The 22,344-nt window shown below is 45.9% G+C and overlaps 1 protein-coding gene across 7 annotated transcripts in view; it reads right to left on the reverse strand.

Moving 5' to 3' along the window:
• The window catches only part of ATP2B4 (ATPase plasma membrane Ca2+ transporting 4), a 110,497-nt gene that overhangs the window by 21,268 nt on the left and 66,885 nt on the right, over positions 1–22,344 (reverse strand). For all 7 annotated transcript variants that reach the window (XM_027871643.1, XM_027871638.1, XM_027871637.1 and 4 more), the window contains exons 3-15: positions 18,009–18,206; positions 17,097–17,357; positions 16,042–16,167; positions 15,023–15,148; positions 13,499–13,534; positions 11,722–11,877; positions 7,897–8,111; positions 7,273–7,515; positions 6,422–6,663; positions 3,477–3,705; positions 2,336–2,515; positions 1,961–2,048; positions 1,415–1,521 (exon numbers count right to left, since the gene is read on the reverse strand). In XM_027871643.1, the coding sequence (XP_027727444.1) occupies positions 1,415–1,521; positions 1,961–2,048; positions 2,336–2,515; positions 3,477–3,705; positions 6,422–6,663; positions 7,273–7,515; positions 7,897–8,111; positions 11,722–11,877; positions 13,499–13,534; positions 15,023–15,148; positions 16,042–16,167; positions 17,097–17,357; positions 18,009–18,206 (2,207 nt within the window). The remainder of the gene's footprint in view (positions 1–1,414; positions 1,522–1,960; positions 2,049–2,335; positions 2,516–3,476; positions 3,706–6,421; positions 6,664–7,272; positions 7,516–7,896; positions 8,112–11,721; positions 11,878–13,498; positions 13,535–15,022; positions 15,149–16,041; positions 16,168–17,096; positions 17,358–18,008; positions 18,207–22,344) is intronic.

Raw genomic sequence — 22,344 nt, forward strand, 5'->3', positions numbered from 1 at the left:
TTTTAATAGCTATATGAAGGTGGATTAGAGAGAGGATAGCCAGGCAGACCAGGCAGATGGGAATTAGTAGTCCAGGTAGAAGTAATGAGATCCTGGACTAGGGCATGGAGGTAAACCTGGTAGGCCTTGGCAACTGATTCTATTTGGGCAGTGACTCACAATGAGGAAAAGAGAGGAAATGGTCAGAGGAGAAAGTCTTGATCAATTCAGGAGTAAACTCAGCCCCCTTTCTTTTGTTGTTGTTTGGATCTTCAGATCATTGGTCCTCCCCCAGCTTTTTGCTACATTCAGGAATATGAAAGAGTAAAGGAAGTCCCTGGTTGTATGTGTCATGCATGGCCACTCACCCCTTCTTTCCTGTCCCTCCCACCACCACCCTAGTCCAGACTCTATCACTTAACCTATCACAAGCCTGCCTATAGTCTTTCCCCTCCAATCCATCCTGCACACAAGAGGTGTCAAACACACAGCCCACATGAACTATCAAGATATAATTTGGAAAAACGTAACAAAATAAGTAAAAATACAATAGGATATAGGTAAAGTTCATATTTGGTTTTCTAAGTCGATAAACGGCCCACAGAGATCCTTACGTATGGTCTCCCCCTGCTCTCTCCCCCCTCCCCTGCCACAGTATTCCACAGGCAAGAGAGAGCCAGCAGAGAGTTACGAACAGGGGAGTGTATGTGAAAAGTAAACGTCTCCTGAAACTTGAAGCCCAAAGGCCTATGCCTAACATTAACGATCCTTTACTACTTGACCCTAGTTAGTAACCTAACCTCTCATTATTCTCGTCATCCTTCCCACTCATGCAGACAAGTCTCCCAAAGATGTTTGCCTGGCCACACTTTTCATCTCATCATTTCTTCCTTGGCCCCCGCTCCACATCTCCACCGACTCTGAAGGCCCTGATCCAGTCAGTCACTTTCTCACTTACCTGACCCACAGTAGAGCCCACTTCTTGCCTCTGCTCATTTGGGGCTTAATCCCTTGTACTATTGGCAGTCTTCTTACCAACCTGCCTTTATTTTCCCAGTTGAACGTAAGCTCCTAAGAACAGAGACTCTCCTCTACTTGGTATTTACCGTAATGGCTAGCTAGGGCTGGGTATTCAATTTTTATAAATAATTGTGGGATGAATGGACCCGTGTACAGCATCATCGTGCATGTGCAGTGGGGCTTGCTTCTAGGTGAATTACAAGTTGAAAGGATTGTTTTTGCTTGCCTGGGAGCTGGCCTTTCCAAGCTTCTCTCCAGTTTCTTCCACTCCCCATCATATGGTAGAAGGAGAGCTAGGGAAGGGTCATACAGGATGGGGGGGTGGTGAGGGAACATGAAGTGGCAAGGGCACCAGAAACCTGTGTTGGCTTCTAGTTTGGAGAATGCAGTTTGAACCAAAGAGAGAGCTGGTTACCATGGCAAAGCCGACGTCTGCTTTCTTCAAGGCTGGCCCATCATTGGTACCATCCCCAGTAACAGCCACCACCTGCCGCTGGTCCCCCACAGTGCTGTCAATGATGCCTGTAACACACATGTGCTGAGTGCAGCAGTCACAAGGATTCTGCCTACCCCCACCCACTGAGCCTTTTTTTGGTGTCCCACGCCAGCCACCCTTTTTTATTAGTCTTCTCGTCCCTCTCTTTCCCTTCTCTTCTCTACGTGCCTTGGGCTTTTCCATGGCCATACCCTGACCAGCATTGCTACGGTAGCCTTCAGGGCTGAAAAACCAATGGGACCTGAGAGCATGGAATTCTATATTAACTGAAGTCTATGGATATACCATACATTCCCCAGTAGATTTAGAGCTTCCCAAAGCAGGGAGCACGTCTTTTTCTTGCCGACTCTCCCCTTAGCACAGGAATCTGCCACCAAATGGTTCCCGGGACGGAGGTCTGAGTTCCTGCTGCAGTGTGTACCCACTGCTCTTTGATTTACACAAGTCTGTGTCAGCGGGTCTCACCTTTCACGAGTGTGTGCTTGTCAGTAGGGGATGATCGGGCCAGCACTCGAAGCTTGGGCCATATCTTGTCTAACTCATCCTGCTCCACCTGTCAGCAATGAATAAGCCCAACCCCCATGGGTCAGTCAAGGATGAAGGAGACCCTCCCCCCCAAATCCCTTAACTGCAGAGCACTCAGTCCATCCCTGGCTAGCACCCTGGGAACCCACAGTCCTTTGAGCCAGGCTACTCTGGTACTGCTTTCAAAAGCAATAGAAGAATCGACCTGATTGTCCTCTCCAACCTGTGGATCAGTTACATAGATGCTCATCCATCTTCCTCTTTACTCTGGCACCCAGCCTCAAGCCCCGGATGCTCTGGGGTCCCAGCACTCACCTCACCCTTCTCATTTCGGATAAGTCGGTTGAACTCTTTGCCCTCTAAGCACAGGAAGTCATCACCAGGAGTCAGGATGCCACACTTGGTGGCAATGGCTCGGGCTGTGTTGATGTTGTCTCCTGTCACCATTCGGACGGTGATGCCGGCCCCTTTGCACTTGTGGATGGCTTCAGGCACCTAGGAAATATGTGGGGAGAGGAGAGAAGATAAAGAGAAGGCGGTGGTTACACCCAGTGAAGTAAGTCGCTTCTATGCAGGGGCACCGTGGGAAGAAGGGGCCGCTGCAAAGATGACTATCGGAAGAAAACAAGGCTAGTACTTGCAGCATGCCCTGGACCTAACCCACCATCCCCTTTCTTGGCTGGAAGTCGTTTCTTCACCACCCCCTCTAGCAGCACCAGCATCTTCAGGGTACAGTTAATTCTTCTCACTACTGCCTGGTACCAGCTTTCCTCTTTGCACCCAATGTCACAGCACAGATCTGTATTTAATCTTGCTTATGACAAGTAATGATAACAACAAAAACAATAACTAGCATTTATATGGAGCTTTATGGTTTTCAAAGCACTCTAAATATGTTATTGCATTTGATCCTCACAACGACCCTGGGACGTTGAGTGGTGTTATCACCCCCATTTTACAGATAAAGAAACTGAGGTTGACAAAGGTTAGGCGGCTTGCCTAGGGTCACATAGCTAGAAGGTGTCTGAGGCCAAATTTGAACCCAGATCTTCCTGGCTCTTCTGTTCTGTTTAGCTGCCTAAGTGGAAGACTGATGAATTAAGGTGGACAAGGCAGGAGTGAAGCTGGTACCCCATCCCACCTGAGGATTCAGCTAAGCCTCTTTATTCCCCATTACTTAGATAGCAAAACCAATAAAACTACTCACCAACACAAACTATATCATCTTCAATATTCATTAGTACCTTCTGTGATGAGAGTGGATATAAGATTACCTCTTCTTAAAGAATGGGGGATAAGAGGTGGATGAGATAGCTAATTTGCCTAGGGTCACATGGTGAAAACAGAGCTAGAATCAACGTCATTGTGACACCCTGGGACCTTTGTCACTAGGTCATGCTAAATAAAAAGGCCGATAGCTATTTGCCCTCTCCCTCAGCTAGGGCACAGGTCTTACCTCTGGGCGCACAGGGTCTTCAATGCCAACCACGGAGATGCAGGTCAGCTTACTGAGGACCTCCTGCTCGTTCTCCCAGTCAGGCTCCTCTTCAAAGTCTCGGTAAGCAAGACAGATGGTGCGAAGCCCCTCACAGGCCATTTTCTCAATCACAAAGCGTGCCATACTATCCTGTTCTTTGGACCTGAACGTCTGGGGGTTCCCATTCTTGTCCAGGACCCAGAGGCACCTGAGGAAAAGGTGGAGTCAGGTGGCAGCATCCCATAAAGTCTGGTTCTATGGCTATTTATCCTCCACAAAAAGTCTGATTCCAATTTCCTTATTGGGACATGGAAGTCGTCCTAGGTTTTCAAGGCCATTGCCAGGATGAGAGCTCGAGTTCTGACAGGTCCTATGAAGTTGGAAGGGCTCTGTGGAGAGTCCCCACAAGAGAACGTGCCCATTGTCTGCTGACCAGCTTAGTAAAACTTAGAGCTACTTATTGCCAGCGGTTTGGCTGTGAGGTGACATGATGACTCAGAATGGCCAGTTCACATCTGCACTGGAGGAAGGAGCAGCTGAGATCACTGATATTCAAGTATGGATGTCTGTATCAATAAGTTTCATTCCCTATGTGAACTCTACAGCATGGCTTCCTCACCTGGACCCCTTTGGCAGTCTGGGGAAGCCTTTCTCAGAATCAAGTTTTTAAAAATGATAGAAATGATCAATTTCAGTTAGAGTATCACAAAAATAAAGATGTAATTGTTTTCTCATCCAACTTCATGGATCCCCTGAAGTTTATATGTGGATCTCCTTGGGACTCCATAAACCCCAGATCAGGAGCCCCTACTCTACTGCCTCTAGCCGGATAGAAGCTGTTTGGGCAGTAAATCATAGATCTGTGGTTGAGGGGGTATGGCATAGTCACCGAGGTGAGAATCTTTCTCTCCACATGTATTCTTCTGTGTCTGTCTCTGTCTATCAAAGACAGTTTCTTTGGACTCGTTTGTTATTTTGAAGCCTCAGTTCCATTTCTGATTAAATAAATCCTTGGGGAGTTGGCTACATGAACCAATTTGCTGCTGGTGTTGCAGTTAAAAAATCAATCTTTAAAGACCTCTTTTTGGGTTGGCTGCTTTATGAAGTGTGTGCAACGAATGTCTACAGAATCATGAAGTATCAGGGCTGGAAGGGAACACTGAGTGCAACACCCAATTTTATAGATGAGGAGACTGAGGCCTGGAAAGAAACGAGACCTGCCCAGAGTTACACAGGTAGTAGGTTGCTTGGCACTACACCTAGGAGCTAAACTCGAGTCTTCAGACCCCCAATCCTGGGTTCTTTAAGCCTTCTAAGATGGCTTTCCTCAATATTTTGAATGCCTCTGCCCACCCCTATTCCCCAATCCTGGAGTGGCTCAGAATGACTTTATAGCCTAAATCAGATAGTTAGGAAGAGAAACATATTACCAAAGAGAAAAAAAGAAGTCACAGTGAGCTCCAGAAAATGCTTCTTGGAAGTTTGGGCTGATCTGCACTTTTTCTCTTCCCTTTCAGTATCAAAGAAGAGAGCTACATTGGTATGCTGGAAAGAACACTGGTCTTGAACTCAGATCTAAATTAGAGGCCAGGCTTTGACATTGATTAGCTCATGACCCTGGGCAAGCCACAACCTCTGAGCCTTAGTTTCTTAATATGTAAAATAGAATAATATGTAACCTACTTACCTAACAGGGCTATTGAATGGAAACTCCTTTGTGAATCTTTAAGCAATATATAAATGTGAGTGAAGGCTTTCTCTTTTGGGGGGGGGGCAGGGAAGATGTGTAGAGGATCCAGACTTGTGATTTTGTTGTCATAGGACACTTCTGTTCTGGATATTCCCTCTCCAGTGAAAACTGGTCACCTGTTTTCTACTCAGTTTTAAAGAGCCATCATTATGGGGTGCTTTCTTGTGGTCATCTTTGCTATCCTCCTCCAGTCCACGCTCTGACCTGGGGCAGGAGAACTGAGACAGGCTAGGATAGAAAAGATATCCCCTCAAATAGGTGGTATTATTATCAATAACAGTGCTTATTAGGGTAGATTCTCTGCTTCGTATAGAAGAGGGAGTGGGGCCAAGGAGAATTTCCCTCTGGGATTAAGCTTTTCTTATCAGTGAATGGAAAGAGAATTCCTCCCTACCAAAGGGCAATCTAAAGGACTCCCAGAAGTGGGGCTGTGCTACTCCTTGTAGAGGGGTTCTGGAAATCTAAGCAGAGGCAGTGGAATGTATATGAGTGGACAGGAGGGGAGAGTGAAGGACTGCTGCTCATGACCCCACCATCAGAGACATCCCTACCTTCAACCCACTGCACTCTTAACCAGGTGTCCTCTCATAAAGATACCATACCCAGTGTGGGAGAGTTTAGGATAACAATGCTAAAAACCTTGGCTGCCCTCTAGCTCAGGGCTTGTTAACCTAGGTAGGATCTATGGAGAGATTTCAGATGGTCCATAAACTTGGATGGGGGAAGAAATGACACTTTAATTTCAATATAATTGATTTCCTTTGGAATCCTCAGTATTTTATTTTATGATTTAAGAACATAATTATAACAAGAGGTTCATAGGCTTCATCAGACTGCCAAAGGAATCCGGGACACCAAAAAGGGTCAAGGACCCTCGTTTTAGCTCCTATCTTTCCACCTCTGGTGTCTTATCTGACTTTCTTTCTCTGTGTCCTGATAGGGGTGCAGGGTGGAGTTGGGAGAAGAGGTGGGGAATAGTAGGGAGGGCTGTCTCCATTGAACAGATGGAGAGAGGTAGGGCCTAGAGAGGTACAGTGGCTTGAATGTGGCCACACACCACTTTGGCACGGAGGGAGTCAGGGTAGAGACTCCAGCTGCCCAAGGGCTAGGAGAAAGCTCTATGGAAGGTTTACTGGAGGAAGGACCTTGTGAAGTGCACCAGGGGATGGCTCACTTTTTCAGGATCATCTCCGAGGCCCCCTTGCTGTACATTCGAAAAGTCCCATCTGGCTTCTGGATAACTGTGCTCATTGATTTGCGTGATGAATTGAAGGTGTAGACTTTGTAGAATTTCTCCTCCGGCACCTCATTCCTTATTGCCTGGTAGTCGTGATTCAGGTCTTTGACAAAGCCCAGTAAACCACACTCTGTCTTGTTGCCCACCTGCCGAGGAAGCCCTCCTTCCTTCTCTGGAGGCTGAAAAAGAAATAACATGGAGGCTAACTGAGAAGCACCTAACTAAGGGGGCCCAGGAGGCCAAGGAAAAAGGCAGCCGAAGGTACCTGAAATGATCGTGACTTTCCTTGCAGCCCTAGCAGCACAGGCTGGTCACTTCCCAACTATGTAACATTTTACCTGTTTCAAGGGTAGTGAGAGATGGTGAGGAAGAAGACAAGTGGCCTGAACCCCTAGACAGATTGCCTAGCCTGCTCTGGAAAAGGTCACCCCCTCCCTTACTCTGCTAGTGAGACTTTCTCTGCTAGAAGTGCAAGGATCTCTTTCTAAAAAGGTTGCTTCTCCTTGGGAATTGATAGGTACCTAAAGGGCCCATGACTCCCCTCATACATCCATATTTCCTAATCTCATTCCATCAGGCTTCACATGCTATGCTCAGGGGTGACATATTGTAGTGCAGGGGAAAGAATGCTGGATTTGGAATCAGAGGACCTGCGTTTGAATTCCGATTCTGCCACTTACTAGAAATGTGACCTCAGGCAAGTCACTGAACCTTTTCTTGGTTTGCCCAGAAATTCAGAGATTCCCTTCTCTTATACACCCAAGGCCTAGAGTCAGGGGAGAGCATACCAAGATCTTGGATGTGTAGGCACTGTTGATGGCGATGCCATTAACGATGAGGTCCAGAGTATTGGGTGCAATGACATCTGGGCTGGGGACCTCCTTGAAGTGAGTGTCCCCTATGAAGGCCTGCACCACCGTCATGCGGTTCAAGGTCAGTGTGCCTGTCTTGTCTGAGCAGATGGCCGTCGCATTCCCCATAGTCTCACAGGCATCCAGGTGACGCACGAGGTTATTATCCTTCATCATTTTCTGCCAGAAGAAGAGAATTGTGAGAATCGGCAGGACTTCTCTTAAGTACAGAAATTGGGAGACTTCCAGTTCAAACCCTATCCTCTCCTCTCCCATTCACTAACTTCTTCCTCTGAATTAAAAAAAAAAAATCCAAGATGAATTTTATGGGGTCTATTAAAAATCAAAGTCTTTTAGGGACATTGAAATGATGACCAAATAGGACAGGGGTCCCTCTCTGTCCTGGATGCTGTATTTCATCTAATGCTCTGAGGGAAAGCGAGGTAGGCATGTTCTCTGTCCTGAGGGAACATGACCCATGCCCTGAGGTGATCCTTGCTGTTAGAACCTTCCCTTCCCCTCAATGTTCTATAGGAAGGAAGAATGAAGACCCCACTCCACCTTGACGGAATAGGCCAGCGAGATGGTGACAGCCAAAGGCAACCCTTCTGGTACGGCCACTACAAGCACAGTGATCCCAATGATGAAGAACTTGACAAAGTACTGGACGTAGATGGGGATGCATTCCACGTTCCAACTCTGACCTTGCACCGCAAACGTGTTGATCAGAAAGGACAGTATCAAGACGAGAACTGTGAGAGCAGACATGAAAAGACCTGTCCGGGGAATACAAGCCACATTAGACTGGACTCAGAGACCCCTACTGGGAAATGAAGGCCCCTGAACTTGGAGGTTCAGAACTCCCTTCTCTAGAAAACTGCCTAGGCAAGGCACAACAGTCAATGACGACACTAATCTACTAAATCCAAACATTCCAGCTTCTGGGACAATAAATCACTATTCACCAAAAACTGCTGGGAAAACTGGAAAACAGTATGGCGGAAACTGGGCGTAGACCGGCGTCTTACACCCTGTACCAAGATAAAGTCAAAATGAGAAAGCTGCCTACAAGTCATTCCATTCACTTTACAATGCGGTCACCTGTTCCTAGCCCTTCCCTTGGACATAATGCTCTATGGCTGCTGTTCTCCCTATGTCTGTTCATTATAGGTGGCTCATCTATTATAATAAGTCCCTAGAGCACAAAGACTAGTAGCTAGTACAGTGCTTTGAATGCTGCAGGTGTTTTATTAATGGTTGCTGAGTAAGGAGATGAGCTTAATTCCTCCCCCACAGCCGTATCCCTTAATTCATGATTTAAGTTTATGGGTGCTCATCACAAACCTACCTCGCCTAGATAGATAGATAGATATAGATGGTAGCTCTTTTTTACATGCTAATTTATCCCTTAACTAAGTGATTCCATGGCCAGGGTATATGGTATTAGTAAGGCAAAGAGCAAACTCTAAAGCTCAGGTATAGAGGAAAAGGATGTGGGTATCTACTTAATGTTTTGTACTTTGCTAAATCATAAGGAACAATCAAATCTGTTTCCCCAGCACCTAGTATAGAGCCCTGAACAGAGAAGGCCTTTGGTAAAAGCTAAGAAACTGACCATAAATTATATACAGATGTGTTAAGTTCAAACCAACAATTTTCATTCAACAAGCATTTATTAAATAGATGCATACTCTGTACCATTAGGTACTGAAGATACAAAAATAAAAGTGAGATGCAGATTCCCTCATTCTGTTGTAAAGACAAGGGGCGCTGTTATCGTTGTTCAGTCGTAGACAACTCTTCATGACCCCATTTGGGGTTTTCTTGGCAGAGATACTAGAGTGGTTTGCCATTTCCTTCTCCAGCTCATTTTACAGATGAGGAAACTGAGGCAAACAGAGTGAAGTGACCTGTCTGGGATCACACAGCTAGTAAGTGTCTGAGGATGGATTTGAATTTAGGAAGATCAGTCTTCCTGACTTCAGGCCTAGCACTTCTACCCACTGCACCACCTAGTTGTCCCCCCAAATGGGGAGGGATAGATAGCTACTACATTAATGACATAGTCATGATCAAGACCCCAAAGGGTATAAAGGTCAGAGTGACAATAGTGTGGATTTAAGCGGTTCAAATGTAATTAGGATAAGCGTAAAAATTCTTACATCTGAGTTTAAGAAAAACAAATCCAGGTTGGTGAAATGACTTAAAACCGTGCCACACAATGTTCAGCAGCAGGAATAAGGCTGTCTAACACGCAGAAACAAAGACTGGTGGGGAGAAGCACATCCCGCTGCCCAAAGATATTCGGACAGGTGAAATTGGTTCTACTTGGCCCTAGAAGGGGGAACTAGTAACCACAGGTAGAAGCCAGAGGGAAGCAGATTTTGGCTCAATAGAAACGAACAACTTTTTAACAACCAGAGCTACCTAAAAGTGGAACGGGCCCACTTGGGGAGGCAGTGAGTTCCCCGTCACAATGGGATCCTCAACTGGCAGCAGGGTGATCACTTCTTGAGGATGTCATAGATGGGATTCTGTTGAAATACAGGTTGGACTAGATGTTTAAGGTCAATCAATCAACAAACATTTGTTGAATTGGAGTCAGAAAGCCCTGAGTTCAAGTCCAACCTACCTGTGTGACCCTGGGCAAGTCACTACCTCTCTCAGTTTCTCAGTTTTCTCATCTGTAAAAATGGGGATAATAATAGCACCTACCTCTGATAGCCGTCGTGAGGATCGAATGAGGTATTTGAAAAGTACTTTGCAAGCCTTACAATGTTATGTAAAGGCTAGCTATTATTAATGTTAACAACGATAATACTATATACAAGATAATTTTCAGATGGAGGCCTTCATAGCTCGGAGAACAGGAAAGATGTCATGTGGAAAGGGGTCCCTGAACTAAGGCTCAGTAGAAACTACAGATTCCTTTTTTTTTTTTTTTTTGGTAAGGCAATTGAGGTTAAGTGACTTGCCAGGGTCACACAGCTAGTAAGTGTCAAGTGCCTGAGGTCGAATTTGAACTCAGGTCCTCCTGACTTCAAGGCCGGAGCTCTAACCACTGCGCCACCTAGTTGCTCTGAAACTACAGATTCTAAGAGGTGGGGGTGAGGAGGGAGTGGTTTCCAAGCCCTCGGAATAGCCAATGCGGAGGCATAGAGAGAGATTCTTTCCATCTCTTAAGCTTTGTTGACTCTTTGACTGAACTGGATGAGGTAGAAAAAGGAGTATGGTCAGAGAAGAAAAAAGAGAAATGAAGGAGGGAAGGAAGGAAATAAGTATTTATTAAATGCCTCCTACGTGCCAGGTACTGTGTTAAGTGCTTTATAAGTATTATTTTATTTGATCCTTCCAACAATCCTGGAGGTAGGTACTATTAGTATCTATCTTTGGCAGTTGAGGAAAGTGAGGTAGACAGAGGCTAAATGACTTGCCTAGGGTCACTCAGCTAGTAAGTGTCTGAGGCTAGCTTTGAACTCAAGTGTTCCTAACTCCTAGTCCAGTGCTTTAGGCAGAGAGGAAAGTCATAAATCTAGGGTCAGAACTTTGAAGAAGAAATGTCTTTCCTTTTGATATACAGGGAAGGCACAGCAACCAAGGTAATGGAAAGGCAGCTGGAGAGACCTTCTGCTTGGGTACCATCCCAAATTCTATTGCAGACAATTTATTTGGTAAAAAAAATCCTTTAGAAATCTCTGTCCAAGTGCTCTGTTATCTCTCTCTATTTGTGATCGTGTAATAATCAGAAGGGCCAAATCTGCTTATTCTTCGCCTATGTGATTAGTATTTGCTAGCTGAAGAGTGAACCTTATCTTCGAGGAATTTACAAGCTAGAGCCAATGGTACTGACAAGAACCAATATTTTAAAAACTTCACGTTAGCCTAACTTCCTCTGGCTTCAGCTCACAATGGGGGGGGGGAGATATTTCCTAACACATAGAACTCTACCAATGCAAAATGGGCTGCTTTGGGACATGGTGACTTCACTATCCCATGAGAATGTGAAGTCAAGGCTGGATAATTATTGGGGGTTCCACCAGCCTTCCCCAGGCTGAAGTTCAGTGAACTGTGAACTTTAATTTTTCTTCGGAAGACACATTCTTTAGCTCTCAGGTTTGACTCTGAGGACTCAGACGCACTCCACTCCAGAGACTTCCTTATTGGTGACGATTCCACCTGAGGGGAAGTGATATCAATTCAAAGGGGAATTGGAGGTAAAGCCAGGATCTCATCTTCTGGTTCACACCAGACATTCAGGTTTCTGGTCTGAATTGGCCTGTATGGGGTAGGTGGGTGGGGAGAGTGGTAGAAGAGAGGCTCATGGGATATCCTACTGTTTTCTCGCTCTTCCCCCCAGCTGGCCCCCAGACAGCTGGATCTACTCACCAGCTTTCCCAATCTGAACAGCCAAGCGTGTCAGTTTGCCCTGTAGCACTGACTTTTCCTTGGGCCCCTTCTTCTTCTTCTTCTTTTCTTCTTCCTCTAAGCCTTCTTGGCTCTTCAGGGGCTGGATTTCTAGAGGCACACCATCTTCGGTCTTAGCTGGAGCACACACATAAATAGTAGGTGAGCCAGAGGCTCGGCAGCACAGATGACTAGGCAGGTTAGAGCCAAGAAATCAAGATGCCTTTCTGCCTGTCTCCTTGAAGCACAGGTTGGTGTTGGACAGCCAGCACCAATACTCTGAGCCCAGCCTGCCCCATCCCACCTGAGGGCTGACCGTTTTAATTCAGCCCACAGGGATTTCTGATCAGATCCTTTGGAGCAAGACACAGGGCAGGGTATAAGTTTTCCCTACTGCCAGTCTCCCATCACTAGCTCAGCATCCAGAATTGGATTTATTGTACCGTGTTACTCTATTAAATATTTTAAAAATATATATGTTTACCCACACTAATGCAATAGAAAATTTCAAACCATCTTTCCAAGAAGCCAGTGTTTAGGATGGATGAACTCCGAAAATACAGAATATGGCTGAGCTAGTAGGCAGTCGGCAAATATGCCAGGGACACTGGAATTTGGATTCTGTTTTGAAATGCTTACCTCGATCCCCACATACATGATATCATTAAACAAACAAAAAACAAAACAAGAAAGATCATAAAGCTGGGCATCTCCAGCCCCCTCCAATACAAACTGGAGTTGGGAGTTCTTGGTTAGTACCCCACGAGGGAAGAAAGACATAAAAGGAGCCCTGGAACCAAGTTCCTTACAAGGCAGTTGGTATGAGGGATCCACTGGAAAAGCGGAAGGGAGATAAAGAGAGAGAAAACATATGAACAGACCGGTTTGTTTTATTCATTTTTAAAAACAGGTTTATAATAAGCCTAAAAATAAAGATAATCACTTCCTTTGAGCAGGCCTGGTTCTCTAACAAATACAACAGCTTTGCTCTTAGAGGTCAATGTCATCTGGACTGGAAAGGAAGAGATCTTTGTGAACTGTCTTGTCCTCCAGCAGAGCCATCCCCATATCCCTCCCGTGCCTGTGTACATCGTGTCTCTTGGGAGAGGCTGCTTCTGCCACCAGACGTAGACAGGACAGAGAAAGAATGAAAACACAACCACCAGAAAGAAAACACACTTCAGATCAAGAGGAGAAAAACAAACTGTGGAAAGAAGGAGAGAGCGAGAGATATGGTAAGAGAAGGGCAAAGACAGGGCTCTCCATATACCACCTGGGAAGAACAGTGGAAAGGGCAGCCCAGATCAGGAGAGAACATGGACAGAGGCAGGCCAGGAGAAGAGGAGGAGGGTGCAGTGATTATGCAATCCCTGCAGGGATAAGGGGACCGTCCTGTCCTGGGGATGGAGCACATCAGGCTGTAAAACATAGAACGCCCAATAACAAACTCGGGGAAAGGCCATTTCTGCCAGGTAGTCAAAGAGATCATTTTCTTGGGATAGAACAGATCAGTCTCCCACAGTATTCCAGAAGCAACCTAGGTCCTGGCCTTCCTAAATTGACAGCAGAGGGTGCTATGGCCTCAGCTCAGGTTGGGAAAGGGAAGGTGGACCAAAAAGTCTTAGTCGCTGCACCCTCCAGATGCCTCTACCAGCTCAGCAAAGAACAGACTCATGGGAAGGAAGAAGGAAGAATGGTGGACAGCCTGGGAGGTCTGGTTTGGGGGGAGGTGGGTGAATGGTGGGGGGGAGAAGGTTACCTTTGTTGCGATTTTCAGGGGCTCCTTGTTTTTTACCTGTTTGAACAAGAAAGAAAAAAGGGGGGTGGAGACCCTCCGATTGTGTCATTGAGGGGCCAAAGGTGTCCTTAAGAGCTCAAGTGGCCAACATGGTGAAGGCTCTGCCCGGGCCCAGGAGCATAGCAGAACATCCTTCTCCAGATTATCAGTGTTGGGGAAAGGGGCAGGGAGGCCACAGGAAAAGAAACATACTACATACACCTGTGTTTCATAGGATCCCTGTGATACAGAGCAGGCATGTGTGTGCGCGCACATACACACACACACACACACACACACACACACACCCCCTCTCAGCCAATCCTTCTTCATTAATAAAGTTATTGGCAATAAGGGATTCCTGCCATTCGAGTAGAAGGTCAGAATCGGCAGGTAGGCACCTCCCCTCGCCACCCACCCAAAGGGATAAAATATTTCTGAGTTGAACTAAATGGCCTTGGAGGTTTTTTTCTAACCCAGGTTCTATTCTATGATTTGGCTTGATGATTATTACAGGAATCTTTGCTTAGGCCCATAGAATCCAGGCCCATGAATTCCTGCTTCCTTGCTCAATTGCAGGTGCCATCAGAAGAAAGCACACTGGGTTCTGAGACACATCCCAGAGAGCATAAAAATGGCTCCAAGGATGTTAAGCTGTTTCCCCTTCACAAAAAGTCCAGACTGTAAAGGTTCCTGTCCAAAAACAACCAGAAATGAACGGCAGGACTCTCTAATACCATACCAGCCTGGAACTTCTCTCTCTGTCTCTCTCTCTTTCTCTCCACAGTCTTAAACCTCCCCAGGCAGACCCTTTTCTAGTATGTTGAGTGTGAATGGGATTTTGAAAAGAGGCATGTGAGATTTGGTTTCAGTGCATTTTGAAATTCTCTCCCCCTCTCTGATTTTTTCCCCTTTGGAGTTAAGTGAACTCCAGAGAGAGAACTGGCTCTCACTCTAGGGGTAAAGACCACCTTGCCTTGGTCCCCTGCTTCTGATCTGTCCCCAAAGCCTAAAGCACTTAAGTGCAGGCACTTCCTTTTTCCCCTGAGTTTTCCCTAAGCCTGGACTGTTCATCCTGAGACCTGGTTAGGGAAGAGGGACAAAGGGAATGGGGAAAAGAAGGCAGGCAGCAGAGGTCAGAGCTCCTAGCCATCTTTGTGCCTGGTAATCTTTAAGAACCTATCATCTCCACCCACCTGCATGGGAAAGCAAAGCCATAGAGCAACCAGTTTGGAAGGAAGCCTGTAGGCATGATCTGGTTTTCATGAATGTTCTCTAGGGAGTCAGAGATGGCTGTACCAAAATGGTTTCTTCTCTGCTTTTCCAAAGGGTTTGGAGGGTCTGTCAACCTTGTTTCAACAGGTTCCTTGTCCAGGGAATGCCCCCTGGACTCGAGCTGTCTACCAGCAGGACAGTCTTCAAGTCACTTGACTCATCTAAGCAGAGATGCCTAGTCCATCTAGGGAAGAGGCAACAAGGGGCTTGGGGGACCTGGGTGGGGCTTACCGGTTTTTTCCTTCTTCCCCTTATCAGTCTGTGATGCCCCCAAAAGGGTGAAAATGATTCCAGTTTGGGAATGCACGCCCACTGCAGTCACTACCATCCGGCCAGACCCTTCCATCACATGGGTCCCTGCAAAGAGTGAGAAAAGGTGATATTTCTGTACCCCCGACCTTGCTCTGTGTAGCAATCTAACATTGAGACTCCACAGGACCCAGCTCCCTTCAATATTCTTGCCCTTAGAGGGCAAAAATTAGCTAATCCCAGGGTCCATCTTTGGACTCCACGGGAATCTTTTCAGAAAGTGCTCAAGTCCATCTTAGGACTGAAACTAAAGGGACCTCAGAGAAGAGCTAGCTCCACGCCTTCACCTTATGAAGGAGGGATCTGGAGTACAAGAAAATTAAGTGACTTGCCAGTGTCCACATGGGCAGTAAGCAGCAGAACTGGGGTCTGAACCCAAGCACTGCCTTCGCAGGGAGTGCTTTTCCATTGATGCTTCATGAGACTACTTGGTAGGGATACTGTGGAAGGGAGTAGTCCACAGGGTAGCAGGTATGAGAGATGACTAGGTAATCTCTTCCCACCCTTTGTAACTGAATCAAAGAAACCTCATCCATGCTGCTGGATTTGCTGAGATCCGAGGCAGCTCAGGAGAGCAATGGATAGAGCACTGGGCCAGAAGTCAGCCTTAGATACTTACTAGCTGTGTGACCCTGGGCAAGTTGCTTAACCATGGTCTGCCTCAGTTTCCTCATCTGTGAAATGGGGATAATAATAGCACCTACCTCCCAGAGTAGTTGTTGTCACGATAAAATAAGATAATAATTGTAAAGACCTTAACACTGTGCCTGGCACACAGTCAGTGCTATGTAAATGTTAGCCATTGGCTATTATTATAAAGCCATCTGTGTGGCACTGTTACAGCGATCTGAAGAAGAGGTAGAGTTAGGTCAACGGGGACATCTGTGATGAGGAAGAATGAGGGGGCCACAGGGGAACTGGTAGAAGAGCCAACACTTCACCTGAAAGTAGCATGGGGTCTTTCTCTAGAGCCTTCTTGACATGGTCAGACTCTCCAGTTAGGGCACTCTCATCAATTTTCAGATCATTCCCTTGGATCAGGATCCCATCTGCAGGCAACAAGTCACCTGAAGAAAAAAAGGGAGGAGGGCGGAGAGAGGAGGAGAAAATGGAGAACGATCGTAAGAGACAAAAAGAGAATGTGGGAAGGCCTGGTTCTATTCTGCTCTAGTGTTTCTCCCATGGAGGTTCCCTGAAGTGCATTAGATAAGCAGGTACCACAGATAAGCAGGTAGCAAGTGGATTGACAAAGTCCCTGCAAAATATGGGACAACCTCCAAAGGCTCTGGGTATTTCTATTCCTGATAACTGCCCCCAGGATCCAGAAAAACATGCTGGTTATTCCATAGAGCAGCAAGGTTGTATAAAATTGCACCATAGTAGGGTCTCAGACTATTCCTTTCCTGAAGGACTTACAACTTCCCTAAACTTGAATTCAGAAGCTGATAAAGAAGAATATAATCTACCCAGATCCTTCAATAGTTCTTAGACCCCCTCTCATACTATGAGACCAAGGAGAGAACTATTTTGCCCATCAAGCAATGAAGCATAAAAGGTATATAACAGCAATGGAGAATGGAGAAGACCAGAACCAGAACCAGGGTGAGTTGATCTACGACTAGGCTGAGAATTTTATACCAGGGCATTCAAATGGCACTAAGAATGCTGTCAGTGTCTCACTGAAACAATTGAACCTAGGACTTCGATTACAAGAATACAATTTAAAATGTTCAGATAATTTTAATAATTGAAATATAAAGCTGCCATATGCTGGCTTCATCACCCTTGTTGCTTTGCCCCAAGTAAGGTTTTTATCCATCCTGTCCCATTCTACTTCTCTCCTGCTCCAACCCTCCAATTGTGGCAACCTCCCCAAGCAATCTCCTTGTAGTATCCCAGGATCTCGACCTGCTTCTCCAGTTGAAATGGGGTGCAAAAATTACCTGCCCACAAAGTAGGTAGGCTGGGAGGGGTACCTACAGCACGGGATTCTCACCATATTTGACCTGGGCGATATCTCCCACCACAACGTCAAACACAGGCAACTGGATGATCTGGCCTTTGCGGATAATAGCAAACTTCTGTTCCTGCTCAATACGGTTCTGTAGGCCCCGGAACTGCTTCTCCTTGCTCCAGTCATTGAAGGCCGTCACCAGCACCACAACGATGACTGAAAATAGGATAGCTGCCCCTTCGATCCAGCCAGTGTCTGTCTCTCCTTCATCTGTCACACTAACTTTGGATTGCCCACACTCTGCTGCATAAGGAGAGAGAGAAAGGAGGGGGTGTCACTCAGAAGGTCCTTGTTGACATGGTAAGGGGAGCTCATGCTATCACTAACCCTCTCTGGGAGAGCTGGGATAGGGCAGGGTAGAAGAAGGTAGGCAGACTCCCAGGCAGAGGAACCAGCACCGCTGAGAAAACCAGACTTGGGTATCCACTCATCACCTGCACCACCACAGTATTAACCCGAAAGGAGCCAGAGACTCAATAGTCCAGGCTGTGAGCCTATGCAAATATCAGGCGAGTCACATGCAAATAACCACCTGAGTTCCAAAGGGGTCAGACTATTTCTGCCCAACACGATGCCAAGCGCTTGGGCTTATACTTCCCATGATGCACTTGGGCTTGCACTTTGAGGGGCAGGGCTTTGGGGGACTGGCAATATTCTATTTGTCACTAGGAGTGAAGGATGAGACAGAGAGAGGAATTCTATGGCAGAAATGGACCTCCCTGGGTACTGGACAAAATGTCCTGATGCAGTCTGAATTAATTAGCCGTCTTCCTCAACTAATCATTCTGGGTATACGGGGGGAAAAATCTAAGTGGAGATAGTTTATCAATAACCAATATTAAACGCCTACTGCTAGGACTGAACTAGGGTCTTGTCCAGTTCTAAGATACTCACTCTCATTTTCATCACCAGCAGGATGATAGAAGGACAGGCCCAGGGAGATGATTGCTGCAATCTCCAGGATGATGAGTGTGACATCTTGTAGAGCCTCCCACACTAACTCTAAAAAGGTCTTGGACTTTTTAGGGGGGATGAAGTTTTGTCCAAACACCTGCTTGCGTCTCTCCAGATCTGCAGGGTTCCCAGACAGTCCTGAAGAGAGGAAAGGGGGTAGTGAAAGAAGAAATAAAGATGTTAGAAGGAACTTTAAGGAAAAAAAAAAAAGACTCTACCTTCCCCAAATATCCCCAACTACCTCTCTTCCTTGACCTATATAAGTTACAAATCCTCTGGGTTGAAAGATTCTTCAAGAAGTCAGTTCATTTATAGCCTATTTCTACCCAGACAAGGGTGCCAAGAATAGGCAAGGTCTACTCTTTTTGGCTTGGATAGAGTCAACCTACAACTGGCCTCAGAGTCAAAAGTCTTGGGCTCTAATCCCAAGTCTGCTTCATTCTGGCCATGTGACTCTAAACAAAATATTTACCTTCAGTGCCCCCAGGAAACTCTTTTGGACCAAGTTGCTGAGCAAGTGCTGATGTGTATTGGTAGAAGGTGCTTACTTAATCAATGAAGCCGCAGTTCAAAAACTCCAAATTATTGTTTGGCTGTATCTTCTCACATGTCCTCTCTGACAACTCTTAGCGGACATCCAAAAGTCACAAGAAGCAGGGGGGATATATCCTGATTCTCAGCCTAGGGTCTCTTCCACTAGACTTCCAAGGGATAGGAAGATCTTAGATGTTCTGGCATCTCAGGTTCTAGTTCTGGTCTTTTCTCTCCTCATGGTGGCCCCCCTCCCCTCTTTGAAGGAGATCACTGGGATTATTTAGGTAGAAGGGAAAAAAGGAGGAAAGGAAGGAAGAAGGGGTAGTTTGGAGTTGGAAACATCCAGGCAATTTCCTGAGGCCAGGTGGCCAAAGATGGAAATTCTCAGTCACTCTTCCCAACATCAACAGCCCCAATGCCAAGATGAAGGGGGGAGGGGGGAGCTAGAATTTAACTTGGCAATTAATGCCAGTTGGTGTTTACCAGTTTATTTATATGCCACAGCAATTTAGTCATAAATTTGGCACTTAAGACTGCTAGATGTAGTCCTTTACAGTTTCCCTGAAGCTGAAGGTGGGGGCAATACGGGTCTCCAAGAAAGCACTGAAGCACAGGAGGGAACACCAGTGTTGGCTGAAGTTCGAGTAATTGTGGCCAGTAGAGAGCCATTGGTAAAGACCTCTAGAGGGAGGTAAAGAGGAATGATGAAAGTCTATACTTGACTAGCTCCACTAAGGGCTATGCTACAAAGATATAGGTAGAAGAGCAGTTGATCATTTCTACTGAGAGGAGAATCAAAGGAAATGATCTTAAATTTAACCTAAATATCTCCTACTACAGCTTGAGGAAGAACTTTGAGACGGGGCTTTGCAAAAATGTCAACTCACCAAAAAAAAATCCAAAAACCTAAAAACAAACAAACAAAAAACCTCAACCAAACTAGAACAGATATACTACTAGACTAGAGGTGAGACTCTGGCTGGAGGCAAGGCTGTGATAGCAAATATGAGAAATTTAGGATTTGAGAGTACTTTTTAGTAGGCCATGCTTGGTCTTCAGGGAGTAGGATAGACAAACAACACATAAATTAGGGAAGAAAATCCCTAAACTTCTCTGTAAAGGGAGGCTACTTCTAGCTGTGTGACTGTGGGCAAGTCACTGAAACTCTCTGCCTCAGTTTCTTCATCTGTAAAATGGGGATGATAATAGAACTTACCTCATAGAGTTGTGAGGAGCAAATGAAATAATATAGATGAAGCTCTATATAAATACTGGCTATCATTATTATTGCAATCATTACTTATCATAAACTAGATTAAATCCAATTTGGTTCTATGACATCGAGAAGCTAGTGCCAAGGAGTAGTGAGAAAAGTTAATAATAATAATAATAATAATAATAATAATAATAATAATAGCAACAGTGGCTAGCATTTCTGCATCTTTAAGGTTTGCAGACATAATCACATTCTATTCTCACAACTCAATAGAAATGCTAGCTATTCTTATAAATTCTTTATTGCCTCAGGTCATGAAGAATGAGGGAGTAGGATTTGACTCACTGGGTAAAAAGGAGAACTTGGGTGTTTCCCAGCAGGCTCCCTGTCTCCCTCAGCCAGAGGGGCCCAGTTCCCAGTTGGAAAAGAGGACATGAGCCTGGCAAAATAATGCTCAAGGCAGAGATAGTTATTGCCAGGGGACTGAGCCCAGCTGGGTCTCTCCGTGAGGGCCCTGAGATGGTAGGGCCCTGCCAAGTGGATTCAGGGATTTGGAGCCCTTCTGATGACCTGAGATGCTCCTTGACATGCAGGGCTCACAGGATAAAGGGAAGTGAGTGACATTCATATATAAGTTTCAAGAGAGCACCAAAAATAACCAGAATGTCGGGCATCGGGAGGTACTCTAGGAGCATCCCCTTTGCTCCTGAAAGGAGGAAGTCCAGCATCATCCACTGTCCTAAGGCCAACTGAGTTGGTCTTGGTTGTGAATGTGAAGCTGTAAGACAGCAAAGAGAACCTAGCTACCCATAGAGTGGCCCCAGAAGAAACTTAAGGGATGTTGAACCCATCTGAATTCCCCTCATAGGAGAAGAGACCACCATACTGATGTGCTGAATTTTCCTATAAACAAATTATCGGTCTCTGGGACACCCTCACTTTAAAACAAGAGTGAATCAGCCCTGTCGTTTCTCTAGAAGACCAGAGATGGAGGGATCAGAAAAAAATGCAGAACTCTAGAACACAGAGTTCTATGAGAGATGAAGAGGCCATCTGATCCAACTCCTTCATTGTAGAAATGGAAAAAACTAAGGGACCCAAAGATTCCCGTTGCTTATTTTAGGAGGAGCAATGAGACAAAAGTCTCCATGATAAACCTAAGACCAGATTTTGCTGGTGTTCCCCCTCAAGATGTAGATGACCCCACTCTATCTCTAACGCCTGCTCTATCATCTCCACCATTAGTCACCTAGGGTTTCTACCTTAAAGAATCTAAGTGGATTTTCCAGTTCCCAGCATGCCCATTAGCAGGGAGGGGAAAGCTGGAGCCCATTGTTGACTTGGGAATCCTCTCTCTCTGACATGTGAAATAGGGTGGGGAACCATGTGGGACTAAGAGCTTGGCTAGTCCCTGACTTTGGACTTCCCATTTTAATTCTTCCTGCCCCAGAGAAGGTTTTCAATCTCCCATCTCAACAGCTGTAATTTCACACACACTGTAGCCAGGAACAGATTTTAGTTTCTGATCTCAGCAGCTGCAAAATAAATGTGTGCATATGCACACACACACACACACACACACACACACACACACACACACACGCACACACACGCACACATGCTCCTAGAGAGAGTAAAGGAAGGGAGTTTTCCAGGGCCTTTTTCCACAGGGAAATGGTTTCCCCTGGAGGAACCCAGAAGGAAGTAGAGAAGGAAAATCTCACTCCCTAGAACCTTTGGAGAAAGAGCCCTAGGTCTGGATCGGAAATGCCACTGGCTGTGAGAGTCAGACTGAGTACATGGGCTGGGAGAGACAAAAAGAATGTGTCAGGCTGTGAAGTCATCTGTCCCACCCCATGCTGAGAAGTCCACAGCCCTTGCCCAGGTTCCTGATGAATTGGGAGACTAAAGCATCAATGGAAAATCAGCGTCTGCCTGGTTGGGACCCAAAGCCTGCAAGGGGGAGCTGGAGCCCTAAGTGGCCCAACCCCATCAGGGAAAGGCTACTCTCCCTCCCTGCCTCCTTACACCTCCCAAGAATAAGCTGCTGAGATAACTCAGTGGTGTTAGCATAGATATCATGAGGCACTTCCAGCAGTCTGAGTTAGGGCATATTAGATTGCCTTAGCAAAGGAAGCAATGGCATCTTTTCCCCTGAGGATTTAAGAAAGGTCCTTGAGGTGGTTTCAATTCAGTCTTATTTGGGTAGGGAAGACCAGATCCCAAGATTTATAACTAAGTGGAGCATATTCTGTTTTTTGGGTTTTTTTAGGAGGCAATCAGGGTTAAGTGATTTGTCCAGGGTCATACAGGTAGTGTCTGAGGGCAGATTTGAACTCAGGTCCTCCTGAATCCAGGGCCAGGGCTCTATACACTGTACCACCTAGCTGCCCCTCAGTAAAGTATATTCCAAACCCAGAAGTAGATAATAGCTAGATGTCATCCTAGTGCCTCATTTGAAAGGTTCAAGGGACCTTTCACGTGCTGGCACCTCCATTTTCATGCTAATGATAAGCAGTTCTAGGC

Source organism: Vombatus ursinus, unplaced genomic scaffold (genome assembly GCF_900497805.2).
Source record: "Vombatus ursinus unplaced genomic scaffold, bare-nosed wombat genome assembly UNPS02014798.1, whole genome shotgun sequence".
NCBI classification, from domain to species: Eukaryota; Metazoa; Chordata; class Mammalia; order Diprotodontia; family Vombatidae; genus Vombatus; species Vombatus ursinus.